The sequence below is a fragment of the Rhipicephalus sanguineus genome, chromosome 1 (genome assembly GCF_013339695.2).
Source record: "Rhipicephalus sanguineus isolate Rsan-2018 chromosome 1, BIME_Rsan_1.4, whole genome shotgun sequence".
In the NCBI taxonomy this organism is placed as follows: Eukaryota; Metazoa; Arthropoda; class Arachnida; order Ixodida; family Ixodidae; genus Rhipicephalus; species Rhipicephalus sanguineus.
This window is the reverse complement of record NC_051176.1, coordinates 68,164,896-68,189,664: the sequence shown is the minus strand read 5'-3', so window position 1 is coordinate 68,189,664 and position 24,769 is coordinate 68,164,896. Positions and strand designations below refer to the sequence as shown.

General features: G+C 44.9%; 1 protein-coding gene across 1 annotated transcript in view; it reads left to right on the top strand.

Annotated features, from left to right (window-relative positions):
• The window catches only part of LOC119392754 (uncharacterized), a 49,179-nt gene that overhangs the window by 2,957 nt on the left and 21,453 nt on the right, over positions 1–24,769 (top strand). Inside the window, exon 2 of the mRNA XM_037659714.2 lies at positions 4,969–5,141. Coding sequence (XP_037515642.1) covers positions 4,969–5,141 — 173 coding nt within the window. The remainder of the gene's footprint in view (positions 1–4,968; positions 5,142–24,769) is intronic.

The following is a 24,769-nucleotide window of genomic DNA, read 5'->3' as shown; positions in this document are numbered from 1 at the left end:
CATTACACGAGTGTCGCTTCGACTGCGAATGAGCTCCGCTTGCTTACCAAACTACGCTCAGAGTACGAACGAGAGAAGTAATGCATCACTGTCAAAGTGAAAGGCTGGAGTGCCAACAAATGTCATAATATGCAACGAAAACTCTGTCCGGCAATTTCGCAGTGAGAGCCTCCAGTAATGCGCTCATGTGTTGCTTCCTCTCTTCTGAATGGCCTAAAGATAATTAGTTTCAATCTATCAGCAACATGTGACACAAGAGCAAGCGATTGACATCTAAAGAACGCTGTCATACGTGCTTCCAATGGTCGAACAACTCAAACTGCAGTTGTTCTCCATCACGTGCAGCACTTGTGTCAGCCGGCTGTGAGAAGAAGTGTGTCCAAGTCCTTTGCTTCAATAAAGCACCGCTTTTACAATACTGTATTGTTGTGTGTCCGCAGATATAATATTCAACGCAAGCGGAGCGTTTATCACGATATATTTCGGCTGCGGGCATAACAGCAGGGAAAAATAAAAAAAAATTCGGCAGATCTCACGTACCGTGGGAATCGATGGTATGCGAAGCATGCGCGGGATGGTGACTGTGGCGTAATTTTTCCCATTGAGCGAAACGTTACGGAATGACGCTAGAGAAATGTGGAAGTGGTATATGCACACTCATATGTTGAAAAGTCGCATATGTATTATATAACCAGTTGTTAACAGTTTCGTAACGATGCCAACAGCAACATGGATGTTACCAACACCAGACGCGGTAAGCTGATATGTAGTGCTTATATGCTTCGATAGTGGATAGTGCGAATCCGAACAGGACAAAGAAGGAACACAGATGGACAGGACAGGCGCTACTCGCAATTGATCTTCATTTAGGAAAGTTTCCCCAGATATATGGTACGCAGCCGAGTGGCACGCGCAGGCGCAACAGTTGCAGTTGTTATTAGAGTTGCATTACAGTTATGCTTATACTTATGCGTTATGACGGAGAACGCACGCACGTTTCACGAACCTGTGTGTATGTGTATGAGGGGTTCTTCACAGGTTTTGAAGAAGGTCATCATCACCGTGATCAGTGAGCACCAGCAGCTGGACCGGACTTGTTATCGGATCCGTTCGTGATCGCGGCTACGAGGGGTCTAAGTGCAGTGAAGTGCGAGGTATTGTGCAGCTGGCGCAAATCCTGGATGCCTCTTACGATGAAATGATCTATTACACCTCCTGTCCTGGACGTGGCAGCGAGGTTTCTTGATGTCCTGTGCATATTCAAGCCTTCTTTCACGCAGTATAAAGACCAGGCGTTGTTGGGTCTTGATAAATCAATGTTGAAGTCACCGGTAATGATGAGAGCCCTGGTTCTCTCGGCAGATTTATTGTAGGGAAGCGTTCACCGCGGTTTTGTTTTGTAATCCACGTAGTCCACGTTGCTGACCACGTGGACGAGTGTATGGTAGATGAGCGTCATCCAGGGGTGTCCTGTCTTCAGATCCCTCACTTTCTTTGCGTCGGCCCGCGGTGGTGTAGCGGTTACGGTGCTCGGCTGCTGACCTGAAGGTCGCGGATTCGATCCCGGCTGCGGCGGTCACATTTCGATGAAGGCAAAATGCTAGATACTCGTGTACTGCGATCTTGGTGCACGTCAAACAATATCAGATGGTCAAAATTTCCGGAGCCCTTCGCTATGGCGTCTCTCATAATGATATCGTAGTTTTTGGACATAAAACCCCAACAATTATTGTTATTATCTCTTTCCTTGCGTGTCAATGTGTGTGTTCGCCGTTACTGTGTTGATTGAGACTCTGTATCACCTGTGGCACATACCCGCATAACGTGAACTCTGATATGTGGGTATGTGCCACACGTGACTGAGAGGAAGGGTTTCATGACGTACGGGACAGGTAGTTTGCGTTATTCATGTCAAGACCAGTGAATCGTGTTCGTCATGGATTGATCCCCTGCTATGCCAATTTTGGTATATTACAAGTTATGGAGACGACCAGGAGAGCGCCCAGACGTAGGCGGCTAGATAGATAGGTAGATACGCAGATAGAAACGGCCAAAGTGCCTGAGGTTCGCTAAGAAATGCTTCACATTTAAAATACACGCGGGCTGTATTGAAGGCGCTCACTGCGAAATTGCCGGCAGAGTTTGTGCTCCATATTATGACATTTGTTAGCACTTAACAACCTTTAACTTTCACAGTGATGCATTCCTCCTCTCGTTCGTCCTCTGAGCGTAGTTTGGTGCGCAACGGAGCTCATTTGTTGTCGAAGCGACACTCGTGTAATGTGAGCGCCCGCAGCATCGAGCGGTCGCTGCGGCGGGTTTGTCAAGCGGCTGGTCGCAAGAAAAAGCTTGCTGAACCATGATACCTGGCTGCGAATTTGTTTCTGTGGAGCTGCTGATTTGGGATTATTTCACGTACTAGTATTTTCAACAACTTATATCCGAGTTTCAGCACATAACGAAGGACGTTGCCGCTAGGCTGACTTGGTCATATTTGACGCATTTTAACTTGTTAGCAACCAAAATAATGCAACGTTTTTTTATGCAGAATGGTAGATGGTGTTCTTGACTTCAATGAGAGGGATTGAAAAAAAAAATTAAAAATGGCATTTTTAAGGAAATTTTTTTCAAAGTTCGGCGTTTTTAGTAAATTGCTTACGTTTCAGCCCAGTTATTGAGTAAAACGGAGCGCGCTAAATCCATGGCAATTATTTTAAAAGAGAGCGAAGGTATTAAAGTTATTATGTACCGATTTTTATTATCCTCACTCTAACTTGTCTGCAGCAATAAATTCATGAAGTACAGGTATTTTGTGGGATTTGCCTAGTTTGTGTGTTCTCTCTTCATAAGTGCTTCGACAAGCAGGGAAATAATAGACTCAGAAGATTTTACTACACTTGTTCTTTGAGGGGAATAAATATTGTGACCAAGAAGTACACTGTTTTTTCCCTAGGTAGGCTCAAAATTCAGAAATCGCGAAATTGGCGGAAAAGTGCTTTTTTGCGGCGAAAATGTTTATATTTTTTTCAGGCAAACAATTTTTTTTTCAATACTAACTTCGAAACCATTGTTCTGTGTGTAATGCCTAGACGTACAGTGAATTTCATCAAAATCGGGAATGGTGACCGGGACCTCGTGTTCAATCTTATCTGGACACGCCCTACTTACGTTTGGCATTAAAGAGACCCCTTGAACGCCTCATGCGAGCACGTTCTCTTTGTGTCTTTTTAAAATGTGTGCTGACTTTTGCTCGCCTTTAAGCGTCCGTCAGACTCTGCGTCCGCAACTCGAGATTTTACGCTTCTGCCACGCAAACTTACATTCGTTAATGTGACTTGTTGCCCATCATGACGACTGTATAGGGTCTTTGTCCAAAGCAGTTTCAAGCACTGGCGTGATTTTTTGGTAGAATGTTTGACTGCCGCGTAGAATACCTGGGTTCGCTTCTATCTCAACCTCTGATTTTTCTTTGAGCCCATAGGGATTTTTTCGTCACGGCGCCTTTCACGTCAATGTCGGCGGTTCAGCGAGGGAGGTTTGAACATAGACATCTAACGCTAATAATCGAACCTTTTTATGACATATCCCGCAAGTACTGCGTGGAGTGGTGGACGAGGAAGCAAGGGACGTGTTGCTCATATTTTTTTGTGAGGGCTGTCTTACGGCAGCGTAAAGAAAAACAGATTACAAGTACCAAATGCAACCCTGCAGCGTGCAGGAATTCTGACAGTGTTCTTCGATTACCATATCTTGATTCCATTTGATGAAGTTATTGTGCAGGCCGCTGTGAAGCCCAGACCTTATGAGTAACAGCGCATAAACGTTTAGTAACGTAGCGTTTTGGGCGTGTCGGTATGACATAATGGCGCTTAAAAAAGACACGGTCCAAGATAGAAGTGACCCACACAGGCCAGTGTCGTTTCTTGCTCTGTAAGCCCCATTATGTCATACCAACAAACCCAAAATACTACGTTACTGAAATTGCGCCTGTGTGTGTCCCAATTGTGTTGTTGTCCATGTATTTTCTTGCGCCAAAAGTGTCATAATGGACGTGTCGACTGCCTGGAGCTATCTACGACAGATGGTGCACATGTGCGCTTTTTGCCGGCGGTGTAATTTTGGGCATGTCGCGGTGTTCTTGACAAAGCCCTTTCAAGTGTTGCTTTTAATACGACCCGGCGGTTACCTGTGAGTGAAAAATTACGCTTCGCCAGGGCCAAGCAGGCAGCGAAGGCCAGAGGGTTCCTGGAATGAGGAGACCTTCCACCTAGGGTAGAAGCGCGACTAGCACCGCGACAACGTTTCGTACAATAAACGTTTATTCCTCCTCCTCAAACATAAGGCTCCGGGCAATCATTCATAGTCGTTTGTGAGGCAATACTCGACAAGTAAGGCCTCATGTAAGGACAAAATTCACTATGGTGAAATGTGTTTTTTTTTAAACTAAGGACGTGTGGTGAATGTGCACGATCTATGCAGTGGCTCGGGTTCGTTGATGATATTGGCTCTTTTTTGCTTTCTGTATGCGCTAGTGCGAGCGCGTGCAAAAGTATCTTCCGGATTTTTAAAATAATTTAATAATTTTTGTAAGGACATTTTTTATTTATGTGCAAGAGAAATACAAATACAAGACGGGGAAATAGTTCTTTTGGCCCCGCCAGTTTGGCACCGTTTAACGCAATCGGGAATTTACGAAACGGACTCATTATGTCCTGTTTACACTTACGCTAGAATGTGTACCGGTATGCAGCAGTTAATGGCTCAGAGGTTTCCACAATATGCGCTCAAAACCATTTTTATTCATCTGAAGATTTCTCTGGGTCCTCGATGACGGCCTCACCTGAGCAATACCTTGTTCAAAAAAGTACCGTCTACCCACGTTTCCTTAGCACATCGAAAACGCGTACATAGTTCTAGTGCGCACTCGTAGAAATAATTCGTAATCGTTGAGAACCGCTTCGTGCGCAGAGGCAGAGGCGACGGAACGTGGAGCGTGTCTCCGGCTGCCGGCGGTCATGGCTTCGGGCAAGGCTTCCCCTTGGAGCGAGAAAGGCGTTGGCGAGCACGTGCTGGACGAGGCCACCATGGCGGCCCTCTGCTTGGGACACCACGTGGCGCGTTTGCTCGTCAGGGCGGTGCAGGTGTTCTGTCATTATCACTATTGCGCTATCACCACGGTTCATGAGAAGCAGTGTAACTACACTGTAAACCACTTTACACCCGTATGGGTGTAACTTGGTGTCTATAACTCACACCCCTACACCCCAAAAAATAGGTGTACCAAGCAGGATTACACCTATACAATGGGTGTAATTTCAAACTTTCACCCAATGGGTGTGGTTGGGTGTAAAAGCATATTACACCCAAATGAAAAAGAGGGTGTAGGGTGTAAAAGCACACTACACCCAAACGAGAAAAAGGGGTTAGGGTGCTTATGCACAATTACACCCAAACACCCAGGCAAAAATTTCCATAATTCGAGTGGTTCCCCCCTCCCAGTTGGCTCCCATTGAAACGCTAGAAAGCTTACCCTTTAGCCAGTCCTTTCAAGGGCGCATGACCTATTATAGTGGCTCCTGCCACAGAAGGAAAATGCTGGCAGCAGCACTGATTTTATGGTGCATATGAAGCACGGCATATATGGCCCTTACATATACAGTGCAATCGTGACTGAATACAAAGTCATTACCTAAAATGTGTTGACGCACATTGCAAGATGTTCACAGAGTTATCCAATAGTACAAAATAAAGTCAAGCTTTTATAAACACAAAGCTCGTACATCAGCGACAAATTCTACGGTATTCAATGACCTTTCTCGAGTGTGCGGAGCGGCATCGCGTATGCCGCCAAACAAGGAGCACAAATGACGTGGAGCACAAATGACCAAGGCGTTTGTGTCAAAATATGAAGCAAGGGCGTTATTTCCACTTCATAATGAGGAATTCAATTTAACATGCTTCATTGTAACACAGGCGTATAGTGCAGTATGGGTCTTAGAACAAGCTACACCCGTGCGAGTGGGGTGTAATAGATGAAACCGCCCTCGAAAAGGTAGCAGTTACAGGGAGAAGCACAAATGAACCTTCTTCCCTGTCAGCCCTCTTGGGGCACTACAGACGCCTGGTCCTTTGGGCGCACCCCAGAATGAATTTTCCCGCTGTAGTTGCCCTTCCCAAGAAGGGAAATATTGGTGCCACTTCTTATACCTGCACCTATGCAGTAATAAAATAAGGTGCCATCGTCTTAAATGGGCTGCATAACATCAGTGTATGTGTTTGAAATCAACTGGAACACACACGGTCTGGTCGTTCTCCTGTTAAAGAGATAGTTCAGAAATGTGCAATTCCTTGATGAGAATGTCGATTGATAAAGTTTCAAAATTCCAGCAGTGCCCACACCATTGTGCCTGTTGTCGACTTTCTTAGTAGGGTAAACACTGTCATCACACAGCTGTAGCTGATACACGAGCAGGGTATCAATGCTCCGTGACAACTCAAGCAACATTTTAAGGACTCAGAATGTCGTTTTCCACAGTAGGCCTCCATCTCTTTTCTGGCAAAGTACATGAGTGAAGTAGAAAACTGTGCACATTGCTGGAATTATGAAATATTTCCCACTTTCTCAAAAGCAATGGATTGTGGCTCCAACACAAAAAAGTGAGCAATCGGGCCATGACGCGCACGTTGCAGCGCATGCTGAATGCGGTAATATGCAGGAAATGCATGGGAATAGAGACGTTATGACCACGACAGCCCTGCAGAAGCATTACCTACATAACAACAGTTCAATCAAATTTTACACGGGCATGTTCAGAGAAATTTAAAGATTATCCCTTTCCAAGCAAAGACAACAGAATCATTGGTAATTGAATAAACGAGTATTTATTTCCTTTAAAAATATTGAGAAAACTTAAAGCTTGTCATATAGCTCAAAAATAAATTTTAAAACAATATTCGATGCACTGATTTCACTGACAAGTACTGGCAGTTTTGTTAAGCAAAAGTTTCAATAGCAAAAGATCTCAATTATTAAAACTACTGAAAAAAAAGTCACAAAGTCCTTTGAATATAAAAACTAAGCCAATAACCACAAAGTGGAATGACCTGTGAGAACATGTTGAAATTGGCAGAGACAATATGGCTTGTATTAAAATGTCACAAGAAAATGAGCAAGAAATTGAAATGAAATACTAGTACCGCCATAGTATTCGTTTCTGTATAATGTAAAACAAATTACTCGTTACCATATGAAAATATAACTTTATGGCTTAAGCTCGAGTTAATCACAGGTGGCGACATACTTTAAGCAGAAGCTAAGGCCTATTTTCTAGGCTTTCTTGAAAATGTTCAGGAGCTTTACTACTTGTGTCCTCGGAGTCATTACCCACTGGCCAAGAAGGAGCCATTCAACAGCGACGAGAACGTTGAACGCCTTGTGATGGCAGTCGATATTTAACAGCCAATGTGCTGCCATGAGTGCAGCTACTCATTCTTCGGCATTGGACCCACTGAAGAGCAGTTCTTTGTCCACATGGAGGAAAAGCTTGCTTGCATAGGGAAGATCGGGGCCATCGTACACAATGCACGGTGTTATTGGAACGCTCGCTTCCTGCGTGATAAAAAATAAAAAGATCATTGTCTGGAAAGCGCTACGCAGACTTCAATTATTTGTTTCAATAAATAACAGTTTCTGTACCGTGTACTATCGTGAGTAATATGAGCTCGAACATAAGAGCACGTGGAAAATAGCCTTAAAACTGAGATAGGGTGATACGTGGATGGCGCTGCCGAAAGTGGAGGGGAGAGGGGGGGGGGGGCGCTGTTCCGCTGACTGTTCGTACTCCCGCCTCGCTAGCGTTGCTGCGAGATGTCGGCTGATTGCGTGCCAATGACCGCTAGCAATGATAACAAAATAAATAAATGAGGCGCAGCAAAATTCTCAGCCGACACCACCGAGATACCGATGCGCAAGCATGGCCTGCGCATCGTGGCAGGCTACGTCACAGCCGATATCTCAGCAGCTACCTATTCTGATGTGGCTGTTCGCGTTGATGGGAATTCATATCACCGCTAGCGGCCACTGACACTAAGATGCTGTTTCGCATCAACAATATCGAAGCGGGAGGGTCAACACCTAGTGGAAGCGCGGCGCCCTTTCCGCTTTGTTTCCGACAGCCGCCGCTGCGAATCAGCCGACGTAAGGTTCAAGGCTGTTCGCCACGCGCTCGCGTGTTCGAGCTCATATTGTTCACGATAGTACCATCCAAAAATGAAGCTCATAACATGGCCCATATGGAACTGGAGAGAGTTAACAGCTTTTCTACGTGCAATTAGCTTGTTTGGGAAAGAGAAAGTACTATTTGACAAATATCATCCGCATTTTTAAAGAAAAAGGAGCATTCTTTAGTGGCATGAAGGATTCCTGCACAGCGATAAAAAGCATATAAAACAAAACTCTGCACAAGGACTTCTCTTCAAGGCTGCAACTTGCAGCCTTGAAGATGATTGGTGAATTTAAAATGTCTTATAAATCATTAGGCTTGTCTTTTACCAAATATCATTGGAGGTGGTCGTACAAACTGCGTTTTTTAATGTTTGTACACGTAAAAGTATTTAGCGAAGTTACAACGCCAAAGCGAGGCGAGGCGCATATAACTCTTAATAACCACAACAAAATAATGAAAGCTAGACATAATGGAAACGAGCGGGGGGAGGGGGGCAGCGATTAACCTTCCTACTTCCCTCCCCCTGATGGGGAACCCTGCGCACGTCTAAGTGCACCACTGAGCTCGAACTATAGCGCTTGCACAGTTCAGGTAGTTAAGGCGATTCGGCCACACACAGACATGAAAAATTCATTCGAACACAAGTCAAGTTTAACGAACGGCTCCCCGTGCACGGGTGCCGGCCTTATCAGGAAACCTATGTTACTGATGAATTAAAACGTCGGTACGAATTTAACGAAACGGAATGTATTAGCCCTTAGGCGAGCTTCGCGCGGCGTACCTAAAACGAAGCAACATGCTGCGTTAAAATGACCCACACGCATCAACCCGAGCATCACGGTAGTTTTAGCGCACAAACGAACACGGACGGAAAAGAACGACGCGGACACCACGTCGTTGTTTTTCTGTCCTGTTTTTTTTTTCTTGTGCGAAAAAAATGCACTTGAATTACCAACAGGCCGAAGCATACGCGCCTTAGACACGCTTGAGACTTAGAGGTAACAGGCGCCGTCACAACCCAACTATTCTTAAATCAAAATAGTGGTTCATCGAGAGCGGGGCCCCCTTCCAACACCACCGCCAACAGGAGGGCACCGCCACAACTGCGTTCAAATCCCCCTACGAATCACAGCCGCGCATGCGCGCACTGCTTTCAACACCAAACAAAGCAAAGCTTGCCCGCGCCTAATGTCACACAACTTTGCCTTCATTCCGATGAAACAATACACTCACATATGCTCGCTACGTTAACAAATGCTCACCGATCGTCAACCAGTTAAGAAAAGCTTAGTTAACGGCATTAGATCGCGCTCTCGGAGTTAACAAAGCGCTGGCCGTAGCAACGTGATAGTGGTACATACCGTTTCAGTTCGAGTGCTCCACGATATGAAGCTGCAGGTCTCCCTTTGAGTATAGTGCATCTTCGTAATAAGCAGCACTGGCAGAAGGTAAAGGACGAGCACACACCGCAGTCACACGTCAAACAACCAAAACACCGACTGCAAACTCGACCGATCGGGAGGCGATGCACAACACACGCAGAAAACGGTTGAGTCCGGCGGGTGTCTGAGCGCGTTGCATAAGTCCACGTGGTGATAGAGCTGTTCCGCGCACGCGCGGCGGCGGCGGCTGCGCCGGCGAGGAGGTGGCGCCCGGCCGTTGTCGGGTCGCGTGGGCGCAGCTTTCTTTCTGCGGCAGTGTTATGTTTTGTTATGCTTTACACAGTGTATTCGAATCGCAGTAAGCATTGCGACGACACAGTAAGGGCTGCTTGACTACAAGCAGGGCTTAAAGTCTGCCTTCACTGGAGGGGAGGCCCGCACAAGCGGCAGTATGTATATATATAATCTCAAAGAAAAGATCGCCTAGCAGCGATCTTTTCGCCGCTAAATTGTTGCTGCTGTGGTCTCAGCGGCTCTGCTACGCGCAGATCGTGGCTTGTTGGAACGCGGTGCGAGCTGTCATAGCGAAGAATAAACGCAGGATTTTCTCGATATATCGGTCAAGATCCACTTTCGCGGTCGTATTATCCAGTTTTGGCAAAATGTGATGGTATTAAACTCATGAAAATGCATTATTTTCAAGGATGTTGGCAGGAAATAAAAACGAAAACGTATTAGGCTAAAAAACGTATTATGCAGAATCGTGTCAACGAGATTTCACTGTATATGTATGCTATAGATTAAGCGTTAGGAGAGGTGTTTGCGATGATCACAGAGCAGTGAAGCCAACGTCTCTAAAGTGAACCAATGCTATAAATGCTAAACAACTACCTATATTATTCCGAATGTATTTCGGGCATTCATTCAGCGTGTCAATCCAATCAAGCAATAATGAACCTATTTTGGAAATGATTTCTCAAAAATAAATCTGGATGTAAAGGCTTAATATATGTGAGCTGAAAATAAGTAACATCAGTTGACTCACTGCATTCAGAACCTCAGGCAAGACAATGCTATATTTTATTTTCACTACCACTTGCCTAATAAAGTAGGCAAACTACATGCGTCTTTGCAATTACAGCAGACTTGTGATGCACAACTAAAAGAATGAAAATTGAGTGGCAAGCTTAGCAGACCAAGGTGAACCATTACTGATTCACGAGCAGGTAGCTTCACACTCAGGGGCTCGTGAAACAGTATCCTGTGCCAAGACGCTCTGTCGAACAGGGTGGTGACCCGTGGTTTCAGGAGACGTTGCCCGTGGTGTTCAATGTCTCAGTTAATTGCATTCAGCAGTACAACGATACCTGTTTACACTGCGTGAATTGACCCATAGGTGTAAAATCCAAAGAACACCCATGGGTGTTTAACAGAACATACACCCATTGTACACCTAAAAATGAAAAAAGGGTGTGCGAAGGGTGTGCAAAGAAGACATTACACCCTTTCGGATAATATTGACAGAAAAAAAGGGTGTACGATAGGTGTTTTATCGCAAATACACCTATAAGGGTGTGAAACGGTTTGCAGTGTATGCTGATGGACTACATAGTGACATTTGTAGTGGTTTAGGCCGCTACTTGTACGACATCTGCAATTCAGAATGCAGTTTCAAAGGGCAGAAGGCTGCGAGGATATCCGGGAACCTGATTTGGCTAAGAGCTGTGAAAAAAATATTCTAGAGCCATCGATAGAGACGTCTATAGACACCGTTTTTTTTTGTTACAGGAAAAGTGATAAAAAAGCTAGAGGCTACAAGCTTGACGGAGGCTCAGTTTGCAGCGCACGCCATTCAGCGCAAGCCGAAAACACGTAACGAAATGTTTAGTGAATACCTGCTGCTATTATCATATATAAATGCGCAGCTTCTAGATGTTACTTCCAGTAATCTACTTTTATGTGCATTTCATAAAGAAAAAAAATAGTTTCTTTGTTGTGCATAAGAAATCCTTGTAGATGGCGAAAAAAGAAAACATTTCAATAGCTTTGCGTAACTTAGGATAAGTCAAAATGCGTAACGCTCTAGGTCTGAATTAATAGTCGTTGTAAGGGTGCAGTCCGAGCCGCTGTGGCAACTACATTTTGAGTAGGGCCAAATGTTATCATGTTATCGTACACTTAGAAATATGTTCACATTATGCAGCCATAGACAGTCAAAATTTGTGCGGAGTCATCCACAATGACGCGCCTCATAATCATAACGTGGTTTCAGAACGTAAAAGTACAGAATTTACCTCCTTCAAAAGTCATTGTGGCCGCTGCTTCTCCACATAAAAGTCTTTCAGTAATAAAAGTTTCCAATTGTTTTGCATTTATTAGATATTACGAAATAAGCTCTGCTTTGGAAATTTGTAAATGTAGCTTAATGCCATAAATTTAGTGTGATTTTAAGGTAGTGTAATAAAGTGCATCGAAATTATCTGTGGGCATAAATTCCACAGACTATCCCAACATACTAACGTTTTGTATGCACATGTATTCTGAAGAAAGCATAGTTATTATTTGTTAATATCAAAGAAAAAACTGTCAATGACTTTGGTTATACACGGACGGTCTCTTCCCCGATGTCAGAAATGCTTTTGACACAATTAAACACACCATTTTTAAATAAACAATCATACTATAGAATTCGGGGGGTTGTAGTACGCACGATTAAAATTATTTCTTCGCTAGATTACAATATGCATGTTGTAATAGCGTTTGTTTGCAGATGAAAGACAGAACTCTTGGGGTCCCTCAAGGATCAATTCTAGGTTCACTATTCTTTATTTTATATAAAAACGATGTTGCTAACATACCGCTTACTCAAGATATAGTATTTTAAGGTGACGACACAAGTTTTTTTTTTCAGTTAACAGCCTACCTATGCTTCAAACTGCAGCTAATAATTGGTCAGATCAACTACATGTTTGGTTCTCGGCGAACCAGTTAAAACTAAATGTCAGTAAAACGTAGCCTGTAAATAAGTCTGTAAATAAGCCGCTGGTGACTGCGCTATTTGTGTCAAGTTTAACAGCTCTGTATTCGAATCGACTTCAGTTTTGAAATTTCTAGTTCTTTTTGCACGAAAACCTTAGTTTCACCCATCATGTCTTGAAGATTCATTACAGTATCTGTAGATCAGATGACATATTTTTTAGATTAGGTACCTTGTTCCTATTTGGTTTAAACGTCCTTTGTATCGCGCGTTAATTGAATACCGCCTCTGTTATTACCTACTCGTATGTAGAACTACATGCCAATGAAATTTGAATCAGCTAATAATAAAAGCAAGCAGTCCGCTCTACAGAAAACCTTGGTCGCCGCGATTATACGGCTAATGTTTTCTTAAAGCATGGTTGTTTAAAAATTAATCAGCTTTATGAACTTAAACTCGCTATATATGTATAAGGTGAACTCGAGAAAGATGCACCCCTTTTTTATCAGAGTTATATCAGCTTTATGAACTTAAACTCGCTATATATGTATAAGGTGAACTCGAGAAAGATGCACCCTTTTTTTATCAGAGTTATCTATCAAGTAACACCCAACACAATTTCTGGCATGACCACTTTAGAGTTCCCATTTGCAGGACCGTCTACGGTACAAAACAGCTAATATATTTAATCCCTTCCTACATACATAAATTTCCGAACACTATAAGTATGGCGCAAAACTCCAAATCCTTGAGCTGCTTTAAAAATGTTATGAAAACATTCTTGCTTTCTACTTGTGACTGAATCGCTGCTAACAGGTTTACTTTATTGCGTGCATCGTTTTGGTTCTGTGATTGCTTTGGTTCTGTGTCACACACGTTAGTTGGTATAAAAGAAGGCAGGCGTTTCCTTCGTCTATATTGCACCTGATCCTCCGTTAACCCTGGCTAAGATCACAAGAATATGTCCGTAGGTGTACAATGTGCAGTGCATAATGACAGGCCATTCACTATCGACGAAAAAAATGTCTACAGACCACGAAAGTTGCGGTGAAAGTGCCTCACTGCGCTCTCTGATCGTGGCGTACAGGCGTTCGAGGTCAGCGTGTTGCGCACGTCTTTTTTTATCTGCTAACGTGCTCATTGTTATCGTTCAGCAATGCACGCACAGCAACAACGGTGGCAGAGCAAGACGACGTTTCGTCAGCCGCTGTATACATGTCGTTCGATGTTATTAGTTAAGGACCGAGCCTTGCGGTTCTACCAACGTTCCTCGTTATTTTTAATTTGCAGTTTCTTGCGATTTTGAAACGCGAATCAGTTCATTCGCGAACCAAACACATTTTCAGCGTATCTATCTATCTATCTATCTATCTATCTATCTATCTATCTATCTATCTATCTATCTATCTATCTATCTATCTATCTATCTATCTATCTATCTATCTATCTATCTATCTATCTATCTATCTATCTATCTATCTATCTATCCATCCATCCATCCATCCATCCATCCATCCATCCATCCATCCATCCATCCATCCATCCATCCATCCATCCATCTATCTATCTATCTATCTATCTATCTATCTATCTATCTATCTATCTATCTATCTATCTATCTATCTATCTATCTATCTATCTATCTATCTATCCGCCTACGACTTTCTGCTCTCGTGGCCATTTCGTTAACTTCAAATATACCAAAGTTTGCATAGTATGACGAGAGCATATGACGAATATAAGTCACAGGTCATAACAAGAAATTCATGACAAGCAGATATTGTATATCGTACTACTTCCGCCTGCATATTTGTGCTCTTGTCGTCGTTTCGTTTACTTACTGTATACCCTAATTTGCGTAGCACGACAAACACGCATGTGACGAACATAATTAAATGACCGGTCCTAACATGAAAACTACGACACGCATGTCATATAAATCGTGATCTTTCCGCCCTAGTGGCCGTTTCGTTAACTTGATGCATGCCAAAATTTGCATTGAATGAAATGAGCGCATGGCAAACATAAGAGACAGGTCATAAAATCATGTCATGAATCAAATGTCATGTAAACCACGAACTTGCCGTCTGTCTCTTTGTGCTCTCGTGACCGTTTCGTTAATTTAATGTACACGAAACTTTGCATAGCGTAACCAGAGCATATGACTAACATGAATCAGAGGTCATGAGATGAAAATCATGACACACATGGATTGTGAATCATGATCTAGCCGCCGGCATCTTTGTGCTTTCGTAGCCGTTTCGTTAACTTATTATATACCAAAAGTTGCACAGCATGTCATGAGTTTATTAGAACATGAATGACATGTCATGAAACGAATATCATTACTTGCGTGTCACGTACGCCACCCGCTTTGAATAACATCGATTTCCACAGTGCGTAGCATCTTCCCGGATTTATCTTCTTCTTTTGATTCTTTTTTTATTTCTCGGATTGCCTTGACGCTTTTCATATCGATTGCTGATAGTACGCAACTTGTACCAATGATGTCTTTGTCAGACCTGTATTCATGGTAGCCTTGCGCTCTCTCAAAATTTTTGTGTAGTGAGATAACACATTAGACTTCTCTTTTGTGTGTTACGTTAAAGGGGTCATGAAGCACCCCTCGTTCTGGGTGAGAGAACACATCCTGCGGATAGCAGACACTGCTGTGAACATCTCAGCCAAATCTTGCAGTGGTGCGCGGCAAGGAGAGCTTACAAGCGGAGCGAGGAGTTGGCATTTTCTCAGGCGCCCTCTTTTCATACAGAGGCCCCGTCCTCATTCGCTTCGGAGCTGCTGGCGCCCGCTGTCGGACGTCGAACAGCGGGTAGCATGCTATCGGCCAATAGGCGGCATAAATCAAGTGCGGAAGCCATGTGTTCGTGTAGTGTTCTCCGTGCAGCTAGCCCGAATGATAGCAGTTAAATTTTCCAGCTGTTTATGCATGGTTTTTAGTAGGCACGCACTACCACTAATGCATAACGAATAGAACTTCTCCGTTCGCTGGAACAAGGGTCACTCGACGGAGTTGCAGCCCGAAGCAAGCAGCACGTTGGCCGTGGTCGCGCGGTGCTTCGACTTGCAATGACGAGACACATGTATCGACATTCTTTTCGGTTCAGTGCTGCCGTACATCAGCGCCGAGAGCCATAAAGCAGAAAAATGTCGATTGCAGCGTTCAGTGGCGAACGTGAGTGAGACGTCACCTGAAGGCTTCAATCAAAACGAAAGTTACGCGGCACACGAAGGTTTTATCGCTGTTAAAAAGACCCTAAAGAAAAATTTCGGTTGCGACTAGTTGGTACATAACTTTCAGTGTTTGTCTTCATCTCTTTTTTGTTGCCAGTCCAGGTTTGCATTGAAGTTTTCACCTTGAAAGAAAAATGCTCTCCCATGAAGTCGGGATGTTGGTATGTGGTCACAGAAAACATACTGGAGGAGACACTACGACAACTACGATATACACAACGCGCAAGCAGGCGCAATCGGCCGCGAGCTCAAACTCGCGCACTCTCGAGTGTTCATGTTCACATACGGTGGCGCAATCTAGGAAACAGGCCTGAAAACGCTCCTTTCTGCACACAGTAAATTGCATAGATAGCCATTGTATATCTTTTAAAAGTATGCTTCTTTATGACTGATATTGCGAGTATTGTGAGCGTTTATACGATTTAAATGTGAACATAGTCGACAGAGATCTGTCTGGCTGGGTGAAAAATTCATACGAAAAATAATAAACTCTCCAGCCACATTGCTAAAGTTAAACTTTAGAAGCTATAAAACTGACCCGACGTTTCGGGACCGATTCGGTCCCTTCCTCAGGGGTGACTGTTCGGCCGGCTCCGAAGCTAGCGAGTTTCTTTGGAGGTGTCCCCCTCTCCATTGTCCTTCTTCCCGCCGTTCTTGTTGCCGCGGTGTTTCTTCCACTGGTTCCATAGACCGTGCACGTACACACTCGGCAAGGTTCCAGTTGAGCGGTTGACATTTCCCGGTGTTGTTTGGATATGCCAGGATTCCAAGAACTGCATTTTTGTGTGGTTGCCTTCCGTGTCAATGACCCGGGCGTCGTCAAAATTGATGCGGTGGTCCACCTTTCGCTGTGTTCAGCGAGGGCGTTTCGCGCAGCGTTGAATCTACACACGTCGTTTCGATGTTGCCGTATCCTTTCGGGGAAGTTTTTTGTTTCACCGATGTAAGTGGTGTCACAGTCCGTGCATGGAATCTCGTAGACCAACCCGGGGCATCTTTCTTTTGGCAATCGGTCTTTTGGCCGTGGCAGGAGACGCCCGATTGTTGACACGGGCTTGTGCGCTACCTGGATGCCTTCTCTTCCCAGCATCCTGGACAGTTGCTCGCTGATTCCCGGAACGTATGGGACCGAGATGCGGTAGGAACGTTTGGGGGAAGCCTCATTGTTAGTGTCACCCATTGCAGAAGAATGCGGATGGGGGACGCTTTCCCGGCGTCGCTGGCGCACTCGGCGAATAAAGCTCTTCAGGTATCCATTGTCCAGGAGGTCGGTGGTGATCGCTTTTTCTTCTTTTCTCCGTATTTCTTTGGAGCTGCAGACGGCCTCTGCGCGATTCAGGAGTGTGCTGACCACTGATGTTTTGTGGGCGGTCGGGTGGTTAGAGCTGAACTGCAGGTATCGTCAGGTGTGTGTAGGTTTTCGGTACGCCGAGAAGCTCAAACGTCCTTTCAGCCCCGTTTTTTGCTGTTTCACTAGCACATCCAGAAAAGGAAGCACGTTGCTCTTTTCATGTTCCACGGTGAATTGAATCGCCGGTTCCATCGAATTTAGGTGTGCCAGGAAACCGTCGATTTTAGCGCTTCCTCAAAGTATTGTAATGGCAACAATGACAACGTACCAAGATGTCGCGCTCTTGTGGTTATAGCTTTACCGGCCCAGCTTTTCCTCTAGAGTCAGTATATTAACTCTATGCTTTCTCCCGTGAATGCCTCACTGCATAGCTTCCAGCGCACTCGTCGGGACGAGAGAAAGCGGGCGACAAACCACTGTAAGGTACGAACACACTGGCGGCGCGCCGCTCACCGCTCGCGAGCACGGTGTAAGAATATTCAGGTGTTGACACTGCGCGCGCCTAAGCTAGAGTGTACTAGAACTTTTGAGTGGAGCGAGCGGAGACCGGTTCTATTGTTAGCCGCTGCCCCCTCCTACGTGGAAAATTGCGGCGGCGCTGTCGTCGTCGGCACTTGAAGAGCGCCCGCTCAAGCCTGCTGCAGCTCGCTTGTTCAATGTGTTTGTTGACATGTGTGCGCAGTGCTATTCGCGTCGGAAAAATCTTTTCTGACATGCTCATCTCGTACGATGCCTTCGAAGCGACGGCTTAATCATTGCTATGCGCCTGGTTGCAAAACTGGGTACGCACGGACTGCACATGGTCGCAAATTGTCCCTTTTCAAAGCCCCCGCCGATGAAGAGCGGCGACTGCTCTGGCAGAGACACTTGCGCAGACTTGACAAGCCGCTGGACAAAGACTGCGCGGTATGTGAGCTTCATTTCGAACCCCGTTTTGTCCTAAGGGATTATGTGCACATTGTGGACGGGACCGAAGTGCGAATACCCAGAGGAGCGCCAACGCTTTCTCCCGATGCAGTGCCGACTATCTTGCCGAACTTGCCGTCCTACCTGAGTGTGAAAACACCGACACCGAGGCCAGAGAGGAAACGCCGGCAAGCGGAGGCTCCGAGGATGAATAAGCGCCGTCGTACAGACGACACTTCTACTTCCGCAGATGAAGCGGATGCTGCTCCTATGGAAGACTCGGAAAACGGAGTAGGTGCTGACTGCGTTGGCCTTGCTGACCTTCGCAACTTACCGCTGCCATCCAAGTCGTGGGCACCACACGAATTTCCTAACTTTTCCGGAGTTTCCTATGTGGCCTGTACATTCGACTCACGCACGAATGAAGTTGCAATTGAGAGGGCCGTGTGTTTTGATTGCTCTAGTACAGGTAGCGTAGAGGGCAAAGTGTTTGTCCTAGAAAAGTTGGTCGACAAGTGTCGTTTGATCACCGTAAGAGAAGCGACGGAGCTCTTACAACGGGCTGCAAGCATTCCTTTGTGCTGTGGAGCTGTGGAAGAGTCATTTGTGTCTGCATCGGAGCTCACGAAAGGTCTTCACGCACGAATGCGGTCACGAAAAGGAGCCCTCTTCAGCGTCAACTGCTCAGGGAGATCACCAAATGCAGGTATGGTTAAATTTACTAAATGTAGTGCAATACCAATGCATTGTCGTTATGCGTTCAGCCTGAAGAAGCAAGTGTATCATATTAAAATAAACATAACGAAAGACTCAGTGGCAGATATTCGGGTGTTTGATAAATTCAATGATTGTTTTCCATTTTTTTACAGGGTTACCCTGCATACCTTGCAAGTACCTCCGCAAGTCTTTGCAAACAAGAAAGTCACGCATTAAGAGACAAGTGGTGAAAACTACACACAGCACTGCGCATAAAATGCGAGCGTCGCAGAGAAAAACCAAGCGGCTTGTGTCAAAGGTGAAAACACTAAATTCTGTTGTTGCCAGTTTGAAAAAAGCTGCTGCTGCCAACGCTGAAAGCATTCTACAAGACAAGCTTAAATCTTTGTCCCCCAAGCAACAACTAGCTGTGAAACAGTGTTTCCAAGCTTCAAAAAGGAAAAGCACTCGAGGCATGTCATTTGATAAGGAGTGGATGCTTGAATGTATTCTCCTGAAGATGCGAAGCCCGAGGCTTTATGAATACATCCGCAGGCAGAAGATATTGGTGCTTCCAAGCAGAACTACCATTAGAAAATACTTGTCAAGCTACATGGGCAGTTTCGGGTTCAATGAAAGCATGCTACAAACTCTGAAGAAGAAAACCTCTGCAATGGACGCTTTCAAATGCCACGGCGGATTGATTGTGGATGAAATGAGTCTTTCCGAGCACCTGTCGGTGGACACTGCTGGCAAGATCGCTGGCTTTGTGGACTTGGGCCCGTACACCCCAAAGGACCAAGCACATCTGCTGTCAAATCATGGCCTTGTAGTCATGTTTGTTCCCTTGGTCGGAAACTGGACTCAGATTTTGGGTGTATTTGCAACCCACACAAACATCAAAGGAGATCTTCTCGCAAAGATTATTCTTGACGCCACAGTCTTGGCTGAGAGGGCAGGTCTTTTTGTCGATTACGTAACCTGCGATGCTGCAGCATGGAATAGAAAGATGTGGAGAATGATGGGTGTGAAAGCAACGAGAAAGGAAACTGTAGCGAAAAAGGTCCACCCATCAGACAACAAGCGCTTTCTACATTTCCTCTCTGATTTCCCTCATCTGGTGAAGAACCTGCGGAATAGGCTTCTACAAACTGCCTTTGACACACCAGACGGAAAGGTAAGTTTGCTATTCATAATAAACCACCGCAGGCACAGCTGTTAAAAATGCACATTACTAGTGTTGCGGTAAATTATGTTAGCATGCTGGTGTACATGATCATTGCAGCTCAAACAGTTTAAAGCTGACTACTCTTTCTTTTGATTGGTTTTTCATGTAGGTCTCCCTGGAGCCACTTAAGGAAGCCCTAAAGCTAGATTCCAACAATCTCACTCTGAAGGCAATGCCCCGGCTGACAACAGTTCATCTCGAACCAAACAACTTTGAGAAAATGAGAACGTCGTACGCTTTTCAACTATTCAGCACGGACGTTTTAAGGGGATTCCAACTCTACAAGTCACAGCTTGAACGACGCTGCGGTGACATTGCAGCAACACAGAAGTTTTTCAGGTTTGTATTCCTTTAGTACTAATCTTTAAGTGTTTAAAAACTTTAATTATTATTATTAATCAATTAATCAATCAATAGAACTTTACTCTTATGAACAAAGAACTGAATATAAGATTGTTTGGACCAGAACCTAGAGTGGCTACGGACCGGTCCAATACGATGTGTAACAAAGAATGTACAGGACAGCTAAGAGAAAAGAAACAACAGCAGTCATATAAGTACATACATATACATGTATACATTCGCTTTTGTAAAACGTACATGCTTATTAAGCTTGTAAATTAATTATGCATTTACTGCTTCATCACATCTTTTTCATGCTCGTTTATAAAGTCCCAACATTAACCACCATCATTTGTGGGAACTGGTGCAATGCAGTGCATTAAATAAATATAAACTGCTAGATACCTTAAAAATACATTCTATTTGTATTACTGCAATTTCTTTCACTGCTCATGTATCTTCACATTTTTCTAGCACCTAGTGACTTTTTTTCATGACTAATACTGTAAGCTCCATAACATCATGGCGAACTTTTACTCTTGCAGGATGATGAAGTCGCTTATAGCTATCATGACTTCACGCTTTCCTGCAGAAGCTTTGAAGCCCAATTCAACTGCAGTGCAGGAGCTCGCGGACTTCCTGGACTTTTTGAACAAGTGGGAGGCTCATGCTGAAAAAGGAAAGTTCTTGAGCGAATCAACGGCAGAAGGCCTTAGAGTTACCATCACAAGTACTTTGGCTCTGTTGAACTACCTACATTCAGAGGTTGGCTTCTCATACTTGATGACTTCGCGCCTGAGCCAGGACAAGCTCGAAAGCACATTTGGGATTGTGAGGCAGTCGTCTGGCTGCAATGCCCGCCCAAGCCCACAGCAGTTCCTGATTACTGCAAACTGTTTAAGTTATTATAATTTGGCTAAGAGCGTCACTGGCTCAAATGTACCTGATGACGTCATCAACTCGCTTCTTTCAGTGAAAGACCAGCCAGCAAGTTGCCAAAAACAGCAGCAAGTCGTCGACACCTTAATCAACATGGGAAATCTTGATGGAGCACAGGCTGCACTTGAGAGTAAAGGCGACACATCAACGCATACGTATAATGCCAAGAGGAGTGACTCGAGGCTAACGCATTACATTGCTGGATACGTTGCACGGAAGTGTGTCTTAAAAACCAAGTGCCAAGTGTGCATGGACCAGCTGCTCCTGCCTGCTCCCGAGGGGAAACGTCTGAATGCTTCAACGTTCACAAGCGCATGCGATTTTGGCGGCTTGCTGTACCCCTCTCTGAGCCTTTTCAGGTTCATTAGTGAACTTGAGGACATTTTTACCGAATGTTTCAGTACCGCAGAGCTGCAGCATGACAGCATTATGGATGTGCTGACCCTTGTGACTAAGAAGGGCCTGAATCACATTGGGTGTGATCAACACTGCGAGGGACTATCTTTAAGTTTAACTGGATTTTATCTAGTTACTAGGCTTCATTTTTTTGTCAAGGGACTAAACAAGTCTCGTGACCATGCACGCAGAAAAGCACAGCAGCATTTAAAGCTGAGCCGAATCTAGAAAGCCTGTGCAGCAGTATGAGCACAGTATTTGTTAATAAATTGTGTTTCATTGCCTCCTGTGTATTTCCGTTTCTGGGGAATTTCAGCTTTGGGCATACATAGCAGTGCACAAAGCTTGCCTGCTATGTTAGCAGCGCATGTGAAATAACTGGATACGCGAATCGGAAGCGCACTTACTTATAAAAAATACTGCTCTCGCGTTATTGAAGTCACACGAGTCATCCACTGAGCCGCGCTAACGAAGAGAACGAAAGCGTACACTGGCTACGCGTTGCAGAGCAAAAGTGCTATGCTTTTATATAAGTAGTTATTACGTCGGGTACAGGAATGACTGTCTAGAAGCAATACGGGTGCGGAAGTGGATAGGGAAAAAAAGTGCGCTTTATTCATCCCAATCCATTAGTTTGAATACGCAGGGTATGTTTTTACTCGGAAGCAACGACCCATGTCAAACAACGCGAAAATTCGCGAAATTTTTGCGCGCGCCGACTTCGCTCTGCGCGGCAGGCTGCAAGCGAGCGCGGCAAGGTGGCACAGACGCGTTCAAGTGCCGTTGACTGCAGCGCCACCGCCAACATTCCACGCGCTGTGGCCCTCTCCGAGGCGACCGGTCGCGCCACTCAAAACATTCTAGTACACTCTACCTAAGCGGCCAGAAAATGTTCGGTCGTCGGTCCGTTGAGCGGTGCGCCATCTAATGGCTTGAGGCGAAGAGCGCCCGCGAGTAGCCGAATCACGGTGGTGCTGCGTCATCGCCGCCGCTCTCGCCGTTCCCTCTCCTGTTGCTCTCTCGATTTCGCCCCTCGACGCCGCTTGGCGGATGCGCATTATCCAGCAAAATGGCAAAGAAAAATGCACGTTATCAGCAGCATGCGCGTTGCTATGCTGACGACTGCCCCGCTTTTCGTAGCGCTCTCTGCAAGTCATCTGATAAGAACCCGAACATTATCTGGACGCGCGCGGATTGCGGTTTCCCATGCGTTGGGGGAAGAGTGTCATCACCTGAGTATATTCTTACACCGTGCTCGCGAGACGCCGCTTTTCTCTCTTTCTCCTGTAGAGCGTGAAAGTTTCTCTCCCGCCGGCCGAATCCGTCACTGCGCTATTTTTGCAGCTGCCGCCGGCTGCCGCGCAAGTAAACCACCAATCAGCGCATGCTTTTTCTCCTCTTCCTCCTCACACGGGCGTCGTCATAACAACCGGACATTGTTCTCCTCACACGCGCCACCTTTCACCGTCTGTCGGGTGGAAGCAGTGATGCCAACCCTAGGGATTTATCCCTAGATCTAGGGATTTTACATGTCTTTCAGGAATTTGGCGTCTTTTTGTTGAATCTAGGGATTTTTGTAAGGCTCTGGAAATGTGAGATTACGCGGTCTGATTACAGGTATTTCAGAGTAATCACGCTTCTTCAAGTAGAAAGGCTATAAAGAACTATATTTTTTGCTATTTCCTGTTCTTTTTTTTTATTGAAGAGCTTTGGTGTTCTGCAGGGCCGAGTGAAGGCGATATCTGTGTTGCGAGATTATTATATGCTGAATACTGGGGGAAATCAAAGGTTGTCGGTGTAAGTGTTTAGCATGTACGCGCATATCATTACGAGCGCCCTGAGTGATTGCTGCGCCGTGAAAGAAGGTGAAATTTTGTCTCGTAGCGCACGTAAACACGTGCCAAGTTCACGTCCATTGCGTGCCTTCGCCGTGAAATATTTCGATGCCAAATAACTACTGAACTAGGAGGCTTAGAGAGAAACAGAGAGAAAGTAGGACTGAAAATTGGGTGAGCTGGTACGGGTTCAATATTATGAATACAGCGTGATGAAAGGAGATGAGAGGACTGTTCGGGTGTTTTCAGTCTTTCTATCGCGCCGTTTTCATGAGAGCGAAAAGGAGACGGAAATGTTTGGCCAGATGAGAAGCTAATCGAAAGTGTAGGGGGAAGGCGTAGCTAGCAGACAGTAAAAAAGGGCCCACGTACATCTACTGCAAATATAATGCCCAAACTACTGCCCACGCATCTGCTGCCCACGTACATCTACTGCAAGACTGGTTGCAAATGTGGAAACTTGAAAATTGATCACCACATCGCAAGCTTCAAGTACAAGAAAGGCGCTACAGACTTGCAGTTGACCAGAATGATCACATCTATGCTTTTAATGAGTGCGCAAAGTGAGTTTGACAGACAAATCTGCCTCTGTAGAAATTGGTGCCATCTGCAAGCCCTTTGTATGCAACTCCATAGAACATGTAGAAAAAAGACCTTAAATGGTTGCTAACATGGTGATTTTTACTTTTACAAGACTCAGAAGAATCGAGCCACTAAGCGCATTATCTTAATACTTTCTTTAAAGTGAATTAGCCTGAATAATGACAATAAAAGGACAATCTAGGGATTGTTCTCAGAATCCAGGGAATTTTCGAGGGTCAATCTAGGGATAAAACGTTGTCTTAGGTTGGCATCACTTTAGAAACAGCGCTAAAAGACGGGACAAAGAAAGGACACAAACCACGGCGATGACTAACAACAAAATGTGTTTTATTCTTCCAGTCTGCATATATATACTCCGCCACAATCTCAAGGAAACAAAAGCACAGAAACAAAGAAAAATTGATTAGCCTGCGCAGAGGCCAAAAAATCCTCAATCGGACAGAAACTTCAACTCCTTCGGAAGGAGGGAGATCGAGGGGAGGCTGACACATGCTTCTCCGCCATTATAGATATGACACGCTTCAGAAATGACACGCGCCCGTTCATCATGGTACTTCGACAGGAAAATGGAATCTTTAAAAGATGGCTGGCAACCACATTCATTACGGTGAAGCGACAATTGACTATCTCTGGCTTG